At 34.3% G+C, this 18550-nt stretch overlaps 1 protein-coding gene across 2 annotated transcripts; it reads right to left on the minus strand.

Annotated features, from left to right (window-relative positions):
- Nucleotides 1-11316: 11316 nt before the first annotated feature.
- Nucleotides 11317-12708, minus strand: LOC112635119 (RNA-binding protein 3-like). 2 transcript variants are annotated; one of them, XM_025403030.1, is made up of 2 exons: nucleotides 12463-12708; nucleotides 11317-12425 (listed from the first exon to the last, which is right to left on the minus strand). In XM_025403030.1, exons 1-2 carry the CDS (start codon nucleotides 12633-12635, stop codon nucleotides 12044-12046), a joined length of 555 nt encoding a protein of 184 aa, XP_025258815.1. In that variant the 5' UTR covers nucleotides 12636-12708; the 3' UTR covers nucleotides 11317-12043. The 2 variants fall into 2 exon arrangements, with proteins under 2 accessions (XP_025258815.1, XP_025258816.1); XM_025403031.1 differs by having other exon boundaries at nucleotides 11317-12705.
- Between the last annotated feature and the right edge of the window lie 5842 nt (nucleotides 12709-18550).

The following is an 18550-nucleotide window of genomic DNA, read 5'->3' on the forward strand; positions in this document are numbered from 1 at the left end:
TTTAGTATCCCTTGGCTAGTACCATATATTTTTCAAATGAGAGACAGAAGACGTATAGTCAGGTTTGAATTTCATTTTCTTCCTTAGTTTTTCTACTCTTTTACTCCTTATACTTAATAATTAGGTAATAATTAGTTGGAGCTTCTATAACTATTTTTTTTCAGTTGAAACATCTTTTTAGTTAAGGTTTTACATATACAATTCTCTGTATAAATATAATTCACACATTTTAAAAACATAGTAGATGAAGGACTATTTGCAATAATAAAATAAATAGTGGAATCATAGTTCTTGTCCTTTATGAGTTCACAATCTTCCAGGACAAACACATGCCTGAAGTTCTTACCCTCAGCCATGCCTCAGATTGTATTATGGCAATAAGAATCTCATGAATTTTCCTGTGTTAACATTCCAACTTCCTTTTTTATACAGCGAATTTTTATTATGTATTCAAGTTGCCAAAAATAAAATAAAAAGAACTTTTGATATAATAGGATAAAATAAAGTTAAAACAAAGTACATAAAATGAACTTCCTGAATTTCTCTTTCTCTTTCTAAATTTGTTTCATATACTAGAATTCATATTGATGTTATACACTTTTCTTAAGAGAAAAAACTAAGAAACATTTTATTTACTTTTATTTGGGCTCATTATTGATAGTATTATTGGGAGTTTTGGTACATTAAGTAATTTGAACCACATGGACATTTGTTCCCATGGCTATCTCATCCCCTGTTTGCCCCTTCCATACATTTTCCTTGCACACATGGTTTAAAAGATGTTTCTTGTACTCTTTTTCTTGAGCAATGTGGTTAACCCTTGAACCTCAGGATAACAGATAAATTTATGGGAGAATTAGGTAAGGTTTAAGTTTCTTAAGGATAAAATGAAATTTAAGAAATGGCTTATAAATTTTTAAAGGTGTCTTATTTATTTTTATGAATATTAAATAGTAAGTATTTTCTTCTTATATAAGATCTTATGAAAGTAGAAAAATAAAGTCACTGCAGTCCTTGCTCTGAGTCCAGAGAACATATCTTAAAGGAATAACAGTTATGTAACCTATATAACCTTGAGGAAACTCATGAAATTGTGTGTATAAATTATGGGAATGTATTAGCTTCATCATTTCATCTGTTTATTTTGCCTTCAAGGCAGACCATTGGACTTAACACAGTTCTTCCCAAGATGATATGCAATTGTTTTCTTTTTGTATCTTTACTTTCTTCTCTCAAATACCTTTGGACTTAATGTGGTTCTTCTCAAGACAATATGCCATTGTTTTCTCTTTGTATCTTTATTTTCTCATCTCAGACACCGGGTGATTGTTGTGACTGCTATGGTATAATTCACACATCACCTCCATCTGTGTGTGTGTGTGTGTGTTTTGTTTTGTTTTGTTTTGTGGAGTTTCGCTCTTGTTGCCCAGGCTGTACTACAAGGGCGCGATCTCAGCTCACTGCAACCTCTGTCTCCCAGGTTCAAGCTATTCTCCTGTCTCAGCCTCTCGAGTAGCTGGGATTACAGGTGCCTGCCACCACGCCTGGCTAATTTTTTGTATTTTTTGTAGAGACAGGGTTTCACTATAGTGGCCAGGCTGGTCTCGAACTTCTGACCTCAGCCTCCCAAAGTGCTGGCATTACAGGTATGAGCCACTATGCCCAGCCTCCATCTGTTTTATGTAATGCTGTTCTATATGTAATACTATAGTTTTAGTTAACCAGCCACTAAAAAAATTCCTTGGATGAAATAAGAAGTGAAAAGATCAATTACAGTATTTATGTAAGCTTTGAAAAGTTTAATTTTCTAAATTTATCAGTGGCTCTTATTTCTGTCTTTCAACATTTAATTCAGATAGTATTCTATACAATAAGTAATTATGTTAGCTATATTTTGTATTAAAATATTTGTCACTTACACTACCAAATATTTTAGGAGAAAGATTAAAGGATCTTATTTTTAAAATTCCAGTTGGTGGTGACCTCTCTTCTCTCTACTTAGAATATAAAAATATATCTTTATTATTTAATGCATAATTGTTCTCTTTAACCTATTTCTACTTTAAGAAATTAGGCATTTAAAATTCCAACAGATATTATTTCCTTATAGGAATTCATATATTGCATTGACTAAGAAGTATGACTTTTTGCAAGAGAATCTACTTATTAAAGTGATACATTAAATAATATTTTAGTTCTTAGCCTCTAAATCCTATTATATATATTTTATATATGCCAGGTAGTTTTAAATAATTTCACTGGTGGTCAAATATGCAAATGAAGTCCTAAATGAAATGCCTAGCAGTACAGCCCCATTTATGGCCCAAAATCTTAAAAATAATTAAATGTGATATTTTATAGCACATAGTAAATGCTGAAAGAGGATTTTTTTTCAATAATTCTCTTTATATAAGCATATTATCATTAATCTGGGAAATGTACTGCAAGATGGTGAACAATGCTTCAAGACAGGAACTAGCTAATTCTTCAATTTTACTGAATAAAATAGTAAAGAACTGAAAGAAGCCCTTTTAGTACCTTTTTATTCTTAGAATTGCATACCACTATGTGTTTTCCATGTCCAAGGGGCAAATCCATTATTTCACTTGAAAATTTCATCATGACCCTATTTTATAGTATACTTTTGATTTTTTTTTAAAAAAGAAACATTATGTACTGAAGTTTTTTCATGTGTCTTCACATAGTGTATATTTGCAATATTTATTTTACCTGTTTACCTTGAGGTATATTTTAAAGGGTTAAGAGAATAATCCAGAACAATTGTTAGCATTGTCAAAACATGACAGCTTTTCAGTAGGAGGCAAAAGGAACCCCCTATGAGCTATTTACACAGAAAACAGGGGAGGATCCCTGTCTGGATATAATTTAGAGTTTCCATGAACTGAGATGGAAAATAATTAAATCTTTATTTTCACTAATATCTAGAATAAAACTTAGCATTTTCTTTCATTTAACATATAGACAATATATCTCAGTAGTATTAGCAATACCTATGAATTTGTCACCAATAGAAAGAGTAGATATTTTCATGTAGAGTTGTTGTAGATTCCTTGAAATAACTATAATTAAAATTCATAATCTGATTAAGGCAATTTTCAAACACGACTTCAACATTGACATAGTTTTTAGCTCTGTTTCTGGCTCTTGCTGATCTATCATAAAGATGCACAGACATCACTACATTGTAGAGTTAGTTTTGTAACTATTTGGATGCCTGTATTTGAACATACTTTGTTTCGCTCCTAAGCCTGTGCATTTTCTTTTACTTCAAATCATTTTCTAAGTAAGAATTCACAAACTTTACTGAATTGCCAAAAGGGTTCGTAGGACATTCTCTTTTGCCATTATTTTCACTCTGAATACGTTGACTATTTTTAGGGTTTTCGTTCTTAACGTTTAGTCTTCTTCCTACTTCACTAAAAAATATTTCTAAGGTGTTTCTATGAATCTTTTTTCGACTTTTTTAAAAAAATTTGAACCAGAAAACATATCCACAAGGGTAGCTCCTTCAAAAAGTTGCATAAAGCTTTAAATTAACAGAGCACTTTCATATTTATTTTCTCATTTGACTTTCATAATTTTGTGACAGTGGGTATAATTATCATCTCCCTTTCACATTATGAGGTAACTTAGGGACAAAGAGTATAAGGATCTCCTGTTAAAAGCCTCTCCTGATGCCTCCTTATTCTGCAGACTTTTTTTTTAAGCGATGAAGAAAAAAATAATTTAAATATGCATTTTAAAAGTATTTTATTTTATTCTGTGAAGTACTTAGATGAAATTATTTTAAAATAGGCTTTAATTTTTCCTTCTATTAAGTCAATGTTAGACTTCTTTCTCTTCATTTTTGAATTTTTAAATCCAGTTTTGCTCAATATACCAAACATTTACTGACAACCCACTTTGAGCCAAGACCTTAGAGAAACTAACATGCTGATTGGGGAGACCAGAGAGAGTCAAACAAATAATTACAGTATGACATGAAAGTGTCTCAAGCAAAATACTATTGGAAAACAGGTAAGAGATTAATTAATTTAATATTTTGTAGGTCATGGAAGACTACAGAGAAGAGATGACATTTGAAACAGACCTTGAAAGATGAATGAATTATGGCAATGACATTTTATCTCTTTTTTATTTTAAATAGAACCCAAATAAGTTTAGAAAAGCTATGTTCATGCTAGTTAAAATGTTTGTAATCCTTTATTATTTATATCATTCCACAACTTTTCTCTAATTTTAAATATTTCATTTTGTTTTTTTTATTATGTTTATTAACTGGACCAAAGTTCTCAAGCTCAACAAAAAATGATTTTTTTATTCAATAATGTTTTTCAAGTTTTCTGTAATACTATTAATTTAAACAAAATGTGCTGAGCTCATATTTTAATGTGCTGTGCTAGCCATGGAGGTTATGAATAAATCCAAGCCACGGACTTTGTTTTCAAGGAATATTCACTTTAGTTGGATGGGTGACATTTACTGAAACTTTCATAATATTAAAACATAGCATGCATATATTAATAGATCTATCTATATATAAAATGTATAACAAAAAGTGGAAAAATTATAAGTGTACTTCAAAATGCACCTCTGCAGAAAGCTGATAGTAAAGTTCCATAAGAAGAAGGTTTCTCCCTGGTATACCCCTTGATCTCTGACCAAAAAAAAAGAGAGAGAGAAAATTCTGAGGTCATTAGAGGAAAAATACTCCCTACTCCATGAATGGGAGAAGAAAAAGAGGCAGCTGTGTATTGCTTTTGTGCCTTTAATTTAACTCTTTGTCTGCCTCGGCAGGCCAAAATCTGTCTCACTTTATGCAAAACTGTTTTCTAAATTGTATAAACTAAGTTTTAATGGAAGAACAACTATCTCTTATCTAAACCCCTCTATTCCCAGCTGTGAAATTGATTGATGTTTTTAAAGTTCTAAGGAGCTACCCTTGTGGATATGTTTTCTAGTCCAAAGGAAAAAAAAAAAAGTCAGGAAAAAGGAAATCAAGGAAACACCTTAGAAATATTTTTTAATGACCTAGGAAGAGAACTAAATATTAAGAAAAGAAACCCTAAAAATAGTCAACATATTCAGAGTGAAAATAATGGCAAAAGAGAATTTGCTAGGCTCATGTAGTTATATGACTCAGATTAGCATTTGTAGTTGTGCGAAGATTTCATAGATTTAAAATTCTTCATGTCATGTTTCCATTGGCTTTGGCTAAAGTCACTGTTTGGCAGAACAGAATCAAGATTCTGATGCCAGATATGTCACTGATGATCAGTTCCATCTCACCTCGCAGTTCTCAGAGTTCAAATCAATTCAGCAAATATTTATTGAGTGCTTATGGCTGCTGACTTTTCTAAGTCAGAGAAAAGTAATGAGATGTTAGTAAAATGTGACGTGTCTCAGGTTAGACAGCCACAGATATAGAAAACCATTATCATCATTGCTATTTTAAACCATAAGTTTAATTTGATTGCATTAATAACAGCAATAGTGTACATTGCTTCAAATTACCATAATTTCCACACTGGATTCTTATTTTTAACTACAAAAATCACTGGATATGAACTGAAGTCTCCAAGGCTTGACTTATAGGTAAAAGAACACCGTCCCTCATCTAGCATCAGTTATGTATATTTCTAATAGCTCAGTTGAGGGACAGCATTAAGCCATTATATAAACTAATTGGGTTAATTCTGCTCTGGAATTTAGGCAAATAATGTAACTGAGATAAACAAAGGGTCACTTATGCATCTACTTGTACACATTTATCTACACTTCTTATTTATACTACTAAATGCTTAAAACAACACTGGGCTATAAATTTGCGTTTTCTTTCTGATTCTCTTGGCAGGGTTTCTTACATGCTTAACTTTTAAAGAGTGGAGATCGGCCTCCTCTCAAATAAATAAGAGAGCAGTGGAAGGAAAAACTGCAGCTACAAAGTAGTTCTAACCCATTAAACGCAGATGGCCCACAGGGGGTTTAATCATCAGGAGCGAACACACATCACGCTGAAATATAGAGCTGTTTTCTATCACTTGTTACCATTTGAATGTCTGTCTCAAGAAAGTGAATTCCATATATCTTCCTGGCCATCAGTTGCCCTTTGAATACTCCTCTCTCTGATGTAGCTAGATTTCTCTTCAGAACTTACTGAGATGAATGAGCTCTTGCCACACGTAGAAGTGAAAGAAAACATTTCTTTCTTTGCCACAACAGATGAGATTCGTCTTTAGGAGAATGGATTTGACCTTGTAAAGTGGACCAAAGCAATTAACAAACAAATCCCTTTGGGGCAGATTGAGTTTATTCTAGTCCTTTAACAGAAGCTTTTTTTTTTTTTTTTTTTTTTTTAAAGTACTCCACAGCAATCTTGTATATTCATGGAATCTGACCACAAAAAATCAAAAATGTGGAATAAAAAAAAATCATCTTCTATTTAAGCCTTTCTATGTAAGAGAATTTAAAAACACTTAAAAATCACATAGGTTTATCCTCAGATACCATATCAACAAGTCAAATTGGTCAAGAAGCCATGAAACCAATTTGATAGCGTCATATAAAAGAAAAACTAGAGATCAGTATTAAGGTCTATTGCAAAATGAGGAAAAACTCAATTTTAGGGCAATTTACAGTAACTAAGGGAAATATTAATTGTACTTGCCATCTCATACTCATTTTATGAGCTTCTTTAATATATTTATCTCTTACTCATGATGTCCCTTCTATAGTGTCTTTCCCAGGCTTTTTATCTATGCCTTGTTCTTTTAAAATTTATTTTCCTCTTTCCTGGAGCCTATACCTAGCTAAAGTCCATTCTTCAAGTTTAAAATCTTATGTGACATTCATGGAAAGAGCAGCTACCAATTCGTTGGACAGCACAGTAAGTAAGCAGCTTTCTTACTTTCCCTGGAGTATGTATTTAGCTAATGCTATTAAAGTGAATGACACAATCTTGAGTAAACCCAGCTGATAAACCCCATGGAAGCTACTCATCTACCATGGGCCTGCAACACTTTCGCCTTGCTCTTTTATTTGTCTTTCTGAGTTTGTAAACCATTCAGCAATTTGGACACTTAGATGCAAATTGAAAGTTATTATTTTAACCCCTAAATAATCTAGTCAGTTCAAAGCATTAATAAAAAGGCATTTCTTCTTTTAAAATTTTGTGTATGTATTAATTTTTTTTCTTTGTTTTGCAAAGTCTGCTTTTTCAAAATCCAAAAATAGGTCAAAGGAAAGATATCAGACTAGCAAAAGATCTGAGGTCTCAATATGTTTTTAAACATTTGGATGCTTTAAAAATTTTATTATTAATGAGGAAAATATTAAATCCACTTATTTTTAATTTTTAAATTTTTTTTTTACCAGTAGATGGCACTGCACAGATGTAAGAGATATTTACATTTAATGTGGTTTAGGGGACAAGAGAATCATCAGCAATGCTAGCTGGTGAGAAATTCCCTCCAATACAGCTAGCTCTTAAAGTATTGTATCTGGGAGTCCCAACAGTTGTATAAGGGAAAAACACAAATTCATTAACACCAATTTTATTGATCAAACACTTTAACAGTGCTCACTGTGTGACAGATGAGTAGGTTCTCTTATTCGCCTATTCAGGTAAGAAAACTGACTCAGAGAAGTTAAGATTTCTGAATGTCAAACTTCTAGAGAGATATAGGACAGAGATTGAGCTAGGCAATTGAGCCAGTCTGTGCTCACTGCTTTGTCCCCTCTTACCTCACTAACATGAATCACTCATCCATCTATTCAGTGATTTCTAAAGAGCTAACTTGAAGATATAAGGTATTAAAACAAACACACAGTCCAATTCGAAAACCAGAGAAGTACTAGGAGCATGGGAGTAATCTTGAGGAAAGCAAAGGGGTCCTTAAGAAGAAGGGAACGTGTGGGTCTCCCTTTTAAAGAGCAGAGCTATTTATCTGATCACCTACTTGTGCTCACAGGCACACCATATATTAGGAGGCTGAAAATGGAACATAAAATCCCAACCTACCCCTGCTTTTGTACAACATATACATATAATTAATAGACCATATTTTCAAGAACAGTCTCAGGTTTACAGAACAATTGAGTAGAAAGCACAGAGAGTTTTGTTTACCCCTTTCTGTTATTAATATTTGTATTAGTGCTCTACATTTTTATAATTGATATGACTTTATGAATACATTATTATTAAAGTCTACAGCTGGCAACAGGGTTCATTCTTGGTGCTGTACTTTCTATGAGTTTTGACAAATATATAATGATATGTATCCACCATTACAGTAGCATTCAGAATAGATTTACTGGCCTAAGGATCCCATTTGTTCCACCTATCCATCCCTTCTTTCCTTCTTCCAAACCTCTGAAAACCAGTTATCTTTTTATTGTCTCTAAAGTTTTGCCTATTCCAGAATATCATACAGTTATAATCACAAGGTATATAGTCTTTCTAGATTTGTTTCTTTCACTTCATTTCACCTGAGTTTTCTCCAAATATTTTCATGACTTGGCTCATTTTTCATCACTGAAAAACATCATATAGATGAATGTAACACAGCTTGTTTATCCATTCATATTGAACGACATCTTGGTTGCTGTAAGGGTTGGCAATTATGAATAAAGCTATTATAAGCAATCATGTGCAGATTATTGTGTGGACATAAGATTTCAACTTATTTGGGTAAATTACAGGGAGTATGATTTCTGGATCATATGGTAAGAGTTTACTTACTTTTATAAGAAACTGCCAAAGTGTCTTCCAAAATCATTCAACAATTTGGTAATTTCCCCAGCAATGAATGAGAGTTCCTCTTGCTCCACATCCTCTCTAACATTTACTGTTGTCCGTGTTTTGGATTTTACTTGTTATAAAAGATGCACACTGGTATTTCATTGCTTTAATTTGCAATTCACTGATAACATGATATTGAACATCTTTTTATACACTTGTTTTGTATCTCTATATCTTCTTTGGTGAGGTGCCCAGATCTTTTACCCATTTTTAAATTTTTTTGTTATTGTTGCCTTGTTGGGTTTTAAGAGTTCTTTGATATTTTAAATACAAGTTCTTTGTCAGATATAGGTTTTGCATTTTTCCATGTTCTATGGCTTTTAATTCTTTCTCTTGACAAAGTTTCTCACAGAGCAGAAGTTTTTAATTTTAATGAAGTCCAACTTACTAATTTTTCCTTTTGTGGATCGGGCTTTTGGGATTGTATCTAAAAAGTTGTTACCAAACATAAGGTCACCTAGATTTTCTCCTATGTTATTTCTTAGGAGTTTTACAGTTTTATGATTTACACTTAAGTCTTTGGTACCTTTCGAGCTAATTTTTGTGAAAAGTATAAGGCCTATGTCTAGATTCCCTTTTTTTCTTTTGTATGTGGATGTCTAGTTGTTGAAAAACAGTATTTTATTGAAAAAAAAGTATCCTTTCTCCCTTGAATCACCTTAGCTCCTTTGTCAAAGATGAGTTGACTATATTTGTGTGAGTCCATTCTTCGGCTACTTCTGCTTTTCATTTCTCTCTTATTTCTTCTGTAATACAAACTTGAGTGTTATTTATTTTATTCCTGTCTCTTCTCACTCATAGGCAATCAGCTATCAAATCTTATGATAAGTGTTTTTAATGTATTATTTATTTTATTACTACAACAATCCTATGTATTATTAGGCCCATATTAAGCGAGAAGCAGCTCAGAGAGGGAATCTACTTACCTAGAATAAAACAACTGTATTCTTCACTTCTTTGGGAAATTACCACACACATCTCATAAGTGGTAGAGCAGTTTGACTTCAGGATCTGAACTTCCAAGCACTACTGTAATTTCTATATCTATTTTAAGTCGTTAATTCCCTTCACCTGTATTGCCATCATATTAATTCAAGCCACTATCATCCCACAGTAAATTTACTAACAATACTCAGTATCTTCCTTCCTTCCTTCTTTCCTTCCCTCCCTCCCTCTCTACCTTCTTTCTTTCTTTCTTTCTTTCTTTCTTTCTTTCTTTCTTTCTTTCTTTCTTTCTTTCTTTCTTTCTTTCTTTCTTTCTTTCCTTCTTTCTTTCTTTCTTTCTTTCTCTTTCTTTCTTTCTTTCTTTCTCTCTCTCTTTCTTTCTTTCTTCCTTCCTTCTTTTTCTTTCTTTTCCTTCCTTTCTTCCTTCTTTCCTTTTTTCTTTCTTTCCCCTTTCTTCTTTCCTCCTCCTTCTTCTCCTCTTCCTCCTCCTCCTTCCCTCTTCCTTCTGTCTTCTTACTTCTTTCCTCTTTCTCCTCCTTCCTCTTCCTCCTCCTCCTCCTCCTCTTCTTCTTCTTCTTCTTCTTCTTCTTCTTCTTCTTCTTCTTCTTCTTCTTCTTCTTCTTCTTCTTCTTCTTCTTCTTCTTCTTCTTCTTCTTCTTTTTGTTCTTCTCCTTCTTCCTTCTTCTTCTTCCTCTTCTTCCTCTTTTTTCAGAGATGAAGTTTTGCTATATTGCCAGAGTGATCTTGAACTCTCAGGCTCAAGTGATCCTCCTGCCTCAGCTTCCCAAAGTGTTGAGATTACAGGCACCAGCCACTGCACCTGGCCCACTCAGGATCATTCTTATGTTGAGTCTGGTCCTACTCCAGATGTTTTTTTTCTAAATCACAATTCTGATAGCACTAACCACAAAACTACCTAATGGCTCTCCATCATCTCTAAAGAAAACACGCAATCCAAAATATGATTACATATCTTTTCCTCATCCAAATCTCTAATCCTGCTACACTAACCTGCATGTACTTCTCTTCAGGCACTCTGTCTATGCTTAAATACTCACCTTGTACATGTAAGTTCATTTGCATCTATTGGTCTTTTCTGTCTGTTCATTTGGCTAATGCATTGTTTTCTTCGGATTGAAACTTAAAGGTTGTATTCAAGTAGGACTGTCAAATTTAGCAAATGGAAATTCAAGACATGTAGCAACAGATATTACTTGGGACATAATTATATTAAGACATCACTTATTGTTTGTATGAAAATCAAATGTTATTGGGCATTCTCTATTTTATTTGGTAATCCTATGTCCTAGGGATATCTTCCCTGAAACCATACCCTAGGATTTGGCTAAACGCTCCTCTGATTTGCTCCTGTAGCATTGTATGTTTACTCTATCACAACACTCATTTCGTCCCTATTACTCGTATAATACATCCATCTCTGTCATCATCCTTAAGGACAAAGAATCTATCTTTTTCAGCAGCATGTTTCCAGCATCTAAATAACCAATGTTTGGTGCTCAATGAATATTTATTTGATGTTTTTATTTTTATTTTTTTTTCAGGTTTCATCTTTTTAATAAGCTCTGTGAAAGACATCCTAAGCACTGTATGAGACACAACAGAATATTTTTTCTTCCAGTATTTAAAAAAAAAAGACATTTGCAAACATTTTAAAGCAACTCTTCTATATAATCAGTTTGATTATCTGAATTAGAAAATACCCCTGGATAATCATGTTATTGATACACTTTTCTTTTTTTTGAGATGGAGTCTCGCTCTGTTGCCCAGTCTGGAGTACAGTGGTGCGATCTCGGCTCACTGCAACCTCCGCCTCCGGGGTTCCAGCGATTCTCCTGCCTCAGCCTCCCGAGTAGCTGGGATTACAGGTGTACGCCACCACGCAGGACTAATTTTTTTATCTTTAGTACAGATGGGGTTTCACCATGTTGGTCAGGCTGGCTTGACGCACGTTTCTTATAGGTACGTTTGGAAATTGCTTCCTAACCACAATAAACACTGTGTACAGGTTTTTAAAATGTCCTGGATACACATTAATTTTCTGAAACCAGTCTGGCCAAACTTGCCAGAATCAATTATTGCTAGCTCCAATAATCCTGAGAGGTCTAACTAAAAAACTGGTAAAAAGAAAAATACTCAGGCTCTACAAACGTTCCATAATTTGTCTTTAAATGGGCAGAAAAAAATTTTAAAAAGATGGAACTGTTAAAGATCTTTAACTACCTTGGCAGGTCAATTTAAAAACAAAAGGTTGATATGCTATAAAATAAGATGCTTCAGTGCAGCTCCAAAAACCTTTATAAATACAGCCATTTGGAAGGACGATCCTGGATCAGAAATTATTCCTTGTGTATCTACATTATGTGCACGTCTCATTTCACTTGTCATAATTGTCTCTGTAATTTCCTCCTGAGTAGCGGTCATAACCACCGTGGTTTCTGCCATTATAGTCTCTGGAACGTCCATATCCATATCCATACCCTCCAGGTCTACTGTCATAATACCTGCCACTCCCATAGCCCTGGTCCCCACCACCTCTAGAGTAGCTGTGACCACTCCCATGGGCCCCAAAGCCACCTCCTCTGGTTCCCCGAGCAGACTTGCCTGCATGAGCCACACGGATCTGACGACCATCCAGGGACTCTCCGTTCATGGCTCCCATGGCAACTGAAGCATGCTCTGGGTTGGTGAAGGTGATGAAACCAAAACCCCTGGACCGCTGAGTCTCCCGGTCCTTGACAACGACCACCTCAGAGATAGGTCCGAAACTGCTGAAGTGGTCTTCCAGCGCTTGCTCGTCGGTGTTAAAGTTGAGCCCTCCCACGAAAAGCTTTCCTTCTTCAGAGGACATGGCAGTTCAAGTCCTGGAAATTAAAACGTAAAAAACCCGGACAGACGGCGAGCTCGGAGGAGCACAGAAAACAAGCTGATGTTTTTAAATGCATGAATTAAACCACTTTAATTAATTCAAATCCTTAGCCAATTTAGGATGTATTATGAATATTAATATGTAGTTTACACCTTATTTTGATGTGTTTAAAATTAAATTAGAAATTTTAGTTTAGAATTTTTGAAATGATATCGATCATTTTCGAGTAATTCCTGGCAAGCCTTATGTCTTAGGTCATTAAGGCTGTAACAAAATACCATCAACTGGGTGGCTTACAAACAACAGAAATTTATTTTTACAGTTTGGAGGCTGGGAAGTCCAAGATCAAGGCACTAACAAGACAGATTTGGCCACTGATAGATAATGCCTTCTCACTGTGTCCTCATATGGGTGAAGGAAAAAACTCTGGTCTCTTAGGTTCATTATAGGACACTAATCTCATTCATGAGGGCTTCACCCTGATGACCTAAACACCCTCAAAGGTCCCTCCTCTTAATATCGTCAAAGTGGGTATTAAATTTCAACATATGATTTTTGAGGGGCCACAAACATTCAGACTATAGCAATTTAGCTTCTCTAAGCACAAAAGCGTACAAAGTTGAACGCTAGGCTGCTAAATTTGTAACTTACTGAAGTTGTAGGATTGGGTTCCCTCTCCCTTCCAGAGGTCGAAAGTAGCAGATGACATGCTCAAAGTTGCCCACTTACCCAATCCATAGGGGATAATATTGATTTTTCTATATTTGTCATCTAGATTAATATTTTCCTCCAAACATGTTTCAAAGATCTTTCATTATTCAGGTTGATAACAGGTGTTCTTCAAAAGCAAACATATTATAAGTTTGTTTATCTGCTAAGTAAAACAAGTTTAAACCAATTTCCATCCTCTAGGGATTTTCAGAACCATTAATATATCGATTTATGTAGTGAATTTCCAAAAGTTGTTGTATAATATAGGTGATTTTTCTAATCTAAAAAGAACAGAGTCGTTTCGCTGATAACAACCAATTTAGGAAATAATTATATAGATTTTGTTGTAGGGTAAAGGTGTATGTCTACCTGATTTTTGTTGTTAAAAACAAGTCTTTGGAATGCCTGAATCAGATATGGGATTGTACAATTTATCTAATACACCTAGCTTTCTTGAGTCACGTTCATCTGTTTTGAAGTAGAGCACCAAAAAGTTTCCAAAATAAATGTTCTTTGGATTTAGTATATGTAAAAGAAAGTTTGTATTTCATACAGCAATCTGTAAGCCCATAAAGATATATGTAAAATTCTTGAGTAGTTATATATAATTTGGATTGCTGAACATTTAGTATATTGGATTTTAAAACAAGAACTTCAAAGGTAAAATATAATTCTCACTAATGAAAAGCACATGTGGTATGGCTAAATCCCCCAGCCCCCACCCCCATAAGCAACAGTCAGGGCAGGCCTAATGTGTGATCAGAGTACACGGCCACCTGTGAACTGAAGTTTGAAGGACGTGATCTACCTAGCTGCCTTCCAAATCATGCTTACCTCCATCAGTTGAATAAGGTTGAGTGTCACCAGAAGAGTTAATATGTACAGTGTTGCCTGTGAAAGTTGGCACATCAAATTATTACTACTTATTAACCTAGAAGTTAGTATAGGTTTATTATCATTATTGTTACATGCCATGGCACTAATATTTAATAATAATAGGTAGCATTTCACTCAACCACATATGCCAGTTGCTTTACATGATAGTGACAATAGGTAACATTTTTGACCACTTAGTGTGCCACACATAGTGCTAAGTTTTTTACTTACATTATTACATTAAATTATTTCAATAACCTTTTGAAGTCAATTTCACTTTTATATCCATTTTATAGATGATGAAACTTAAGGCTTTGTAAACTTAAGTGTTTTACTCAATAGGTATAGTAAGTGGCTGAAATGGTCTTTAAAATGATCTTTATCTGATCTGTGAGTCTGCATTCTTAAAGCTCTATGCTTTAAGAATAATTACAATTCCCTAGTTTGGATAGATGCTGAAGTATTCTTATCGACTTTTATCATGGAAACAACTGAGGCTCATAAAAATCTATATACTTTGTCCAGGGTCTTGAGGGAACAGAGACATAGGTTTCACTGTGAGAAAATAAAGATAAATTATGTAAAACTACCTATGCCAGCAGAAGCACCAAATATGAGATTCAGGGCAAGAAGAACATATAGTTTGGCAATACAGAGATGAGGTGAAGGGAGAGAACAAAAAATAAAGTAGGATAAACCCCAAAGACCAAATTGGCCTTTGCAACAATTCCGTTCAGACTTTAAGGAAAAACTCTGTCTATTAAATCTTACGTGATGTTTTCTATGTAATTTATAAACTGTCTAAAAAATAAAATACGTTTGAATAGAAAATAATGTTTTCATTCCTAAAAGCATTAGGAAATAGACCACTTGAGGTCAGGGTAACACCAAAAAGAATTTCCCACCACTAAAACGAACCACATTGCAAACTCTTCCTAAGTGTTTAGCAATGTTCTGAAATGGCTCCATTTATGTGAGGCTTGAGAAAGGAAAGAGGCCTCTTGTGAACTTTTCAACCACAGACAGGAGTGTTCTTTAAAAAGTTACATTCAAAGGGCTATAACAAGTGCTACATATAAGTTGGTGAATTGCTTTATTTAAAAACAAGTGCCAATAAAAGATATTCTTCCTGTTGACAATCAAAATAATTCAATTTTCAGAAACTAAGTTTCTGCAAGTTATAATAACTGTTCTGTGTTTAATGTTCTTTACATTCTGTAGCTATTTTTTGATTTCTTATATCTGTTTTTAATGTAAGTACTATCTCATTGAAGATCTCATTGTTTTTGCAACATCTTATTGAATGAGTAATGCAGATTGATATTAATAAAAATTGACACTGAGTGATATATGACACACTGCTGCTAAGAGGCTTTGGAATATAGAACATAATAATTTGCCATGGTGGTTGTTTGATTTCAAATATTTCCTTTCTAGCAGACTTCCCCAGGAGAAAATGTTGGTTCCAGCTTTCACAGCCAAAATATAGGTGAGATTATGAATAATCCTTGATGTATTACAACTACAAAGGTTAATATACCAATTTTTTATCCTGCTAAGTACTAATCACTTTAGAAATCACTCTGTGGGACACCTATTATTATTATCCCATTGATAGATAAGGAAACTAGATTTTAGAGAGGTTAAATAATTTATCCAAAGTCACACAGCTAGTCAGTGGTAGAGCCAGGATTTAAATTCTGGCAATCTAACTTCAATTCCAACAGCTAACAGTTGTAACCGTTATGGTCTAGATGGTCTCCTGTGGAAAAAGCATTGTTGGAAACCCAGTTCTGACACTGCCATGACCTTCGTTTCTCTGTGTCTTGGATTCCCCATCTGAATAATGAGGAAAACTCTAACTGAGCCCTGAGATCTATTAGATGTCTAACGTTCTATACTGTCTCTAATTGTTACAGCAAAACCTTAGAGAAATGACTACTTGTGCATTATCCAAAATGAGTTATATTATAAATGGAAAAACTAGAGAAAATTAATGGTTATTTATAAAAGGGGAAATTAAAATCATATGTATTAATAACTCATGAAATACAGTGAATTCATTTAGTGTTCTGGTGCATATGAAAAAATTGCTTTTACAGATGCCTTTGGCGATTGCTTTCCTAGACCTTGTACTGTAAACCTGGAAAATATTTTTTGTTTGTTTGTATGTTTTATGTATTCAAATTTAAACAGCTGATTTAGAGTGCTCTTTTTCTTATATTCCTAAGCACGGTAAATTAGAAAAACTTTGCCAGGGACCCTTCAATTCCCTTTGTCTAAAATATGCTTGTCTGACTTTCTTGGGTGTGACCAAAGGTCTTTAGTCTTATTTTCAAGTGAACTTGAAGGTCCTATTTTCAAGTGAACTTTTCCTCTTTGTAATTCCATCTTCCATTTTTATTAACCAGTTAAGCATGTTTTACTTTACACTGTGATAAGAGGATCAGAAACAGCTTCCCCACATCTAAGGCGATCTTAATCAATTGCAAGGAATACATGAGTGGCATAGTGTGGAAGCTTCCTGCCTAGAGGAAGAAGAGAGCTCCTCTGGATTATTACTTTTGATTCCATTGATAAAGGAAGAAAATTAGGTAACCTTGAAAATGAGTACTTTTGCCTGTGAACCATTTTGAAGGGACATGAGGTAAATTGTTATCCCCCTGTTGACCCTCAACTAACCTTTCATTTTTAACATATGTTTTTGAAGTGCCAGCCATGTTGATTTGCATGGCTGTTTGGGTACAAGTTTCAGAGAATCCTGCTCCCCCCAAGTCTTTCATCACCTTTTTGAACTTTGAGTATAAACATTAAAATGCCCTATGGCAAATCAATAAACATAATCCAGCATATAAACAGAACCAAAGACAAGAACCACATGATTATCTCAATAGATGAAGAAAAGGCTTTTGACAAAATTCAACAGCCCTTCATGCTAAAAACGCTCAATAAATTCGGTATTGATGGAATGTACCTCAAAATAATAAGAGCTATTTATGACAAACCCACAGCCAATATCATACTGAATGGGCAAAAACTGGAAAAATTCCCTTTGAAAACTGGCACAAGACAAGGATGCCCTCTCTCACCACTCCTATTCAACATAGTGTTGGAAGTTCTGGCTAGGGCACTCAGGCAAGAGAAAGAAATCAAGGGTATTCAGTTAGGAAAAGAAGAAGTCAAATTGTCCCTCTTTGCAGATGACATGATTGTATATTTAGGAAACTCCATCGTCTCAGCTCGAAATCTCCTTAAGCTGATAAGCAACTTCAGCAAAGTCTCAGGATACAAAATTAATGTGCAAAAATCACAAGCATTCTTATACACCAGTAACAGACAAACAGAGAGCCAAATCAGGAATGAACTTCCATTCACAATTGCTTCAAAGAGAATCAAATACCTAGGAATCCAACTGACAAGGGATGTAAAGGACCTCTTCAAGGAGAACTACAAACCACTGCTCAGTGAAATAAAAGAGGACACAAACAAATGGAAGAACATACCATGCTCATGGATAGGAAGAATCAATATCATGAAAATGGCCATAGTGCCCGAGGTTATTTATAGATTCAATGCCATCCCCATCAAGCTACCAATGAGTTTCTTCACAGAATTGGAAAAAACTGCTTTAAAGTTCATGTGGAACCAAAAAAGAGCCCGCATCTCCAAGACAATCCTAAGTCAAAAGAACAATGCTGGAGGCATCATGCTACCTGACTTCAAACTATACTACAAGGTTACAGTAACCAAAACAGCATGGTACTGGTACCAAAACAGAGATATAGACCAATGGAACAGAACAGAGTCCTCAGAAATAATACCACACATCTACAGCCATCTGATCTTTGACAAACCTCAGAAAAACAAGAAATGGGGAAAGGATTCCCTATTTAATAAATGGTGCTGGGAAAATTGGCTAGCCATAAGTAGAAAGCTGAAACTGGATCCTTTCCTTACTCCTTATATGAAAATTAATTCAAGATGGATTAGAGACTTAAATGTTAGACCTAATACCATAAAAACCCTAGAAGAAAACCTAGGTAGTACTATTCAGGACATAGGCATGGGCAAAGACTTCATGTCTAAAACACCAAAAGCAACAGCAGCAAAAGCCAAAATTGACAAATGGGATCTAATTAAACTAAAAAGCTTCTGCACAGCAAAAGAAACTACCATCAGAGTGAACAGGCAACCTACAGAATGGGAGAAAATTTTTGCAATCTACTCATCTGACAAAGGGCTAATATCCAGAACCTACAAAAAACTCAAACAAATTTACAAGAAAAAAACAAACAACCCCATCAAAAAGT

The sequence above is a fragment of the Theropithecus gelada genome, chromosome 11, assembly GCF_003255815.1.
Source record: "Theropithecus gelada isolate Dixy chromosome 11, Tgel_1.0, whole genome shotgun sequence".
NCBI classification, from domain to species: domain Eukaryota; kingdom Metazoa; phylum Chordata; class Mammalia; order Primates; family Cercopithecidae; genus Theropithecus; species Theropithecus gelada.

Bases quoted from the DNA above. Each gene is read 5' to 3' on its own strand.
- LOC112635119 (XM_025403030.1), bottom strand. From the start codon at position 12,635: ATGTCCTCTGAAGAAGGAAAGCTTTTCGTGGGAGGGCTCAACTTTAAC. The intron at 12,426-12,462 runs GCATGCTTCAGT...ATGAACGGAGAG, and splicing joins ATCACCTTCACCAACCCAGA to TCCCTGGATGGTCGTCAGAT.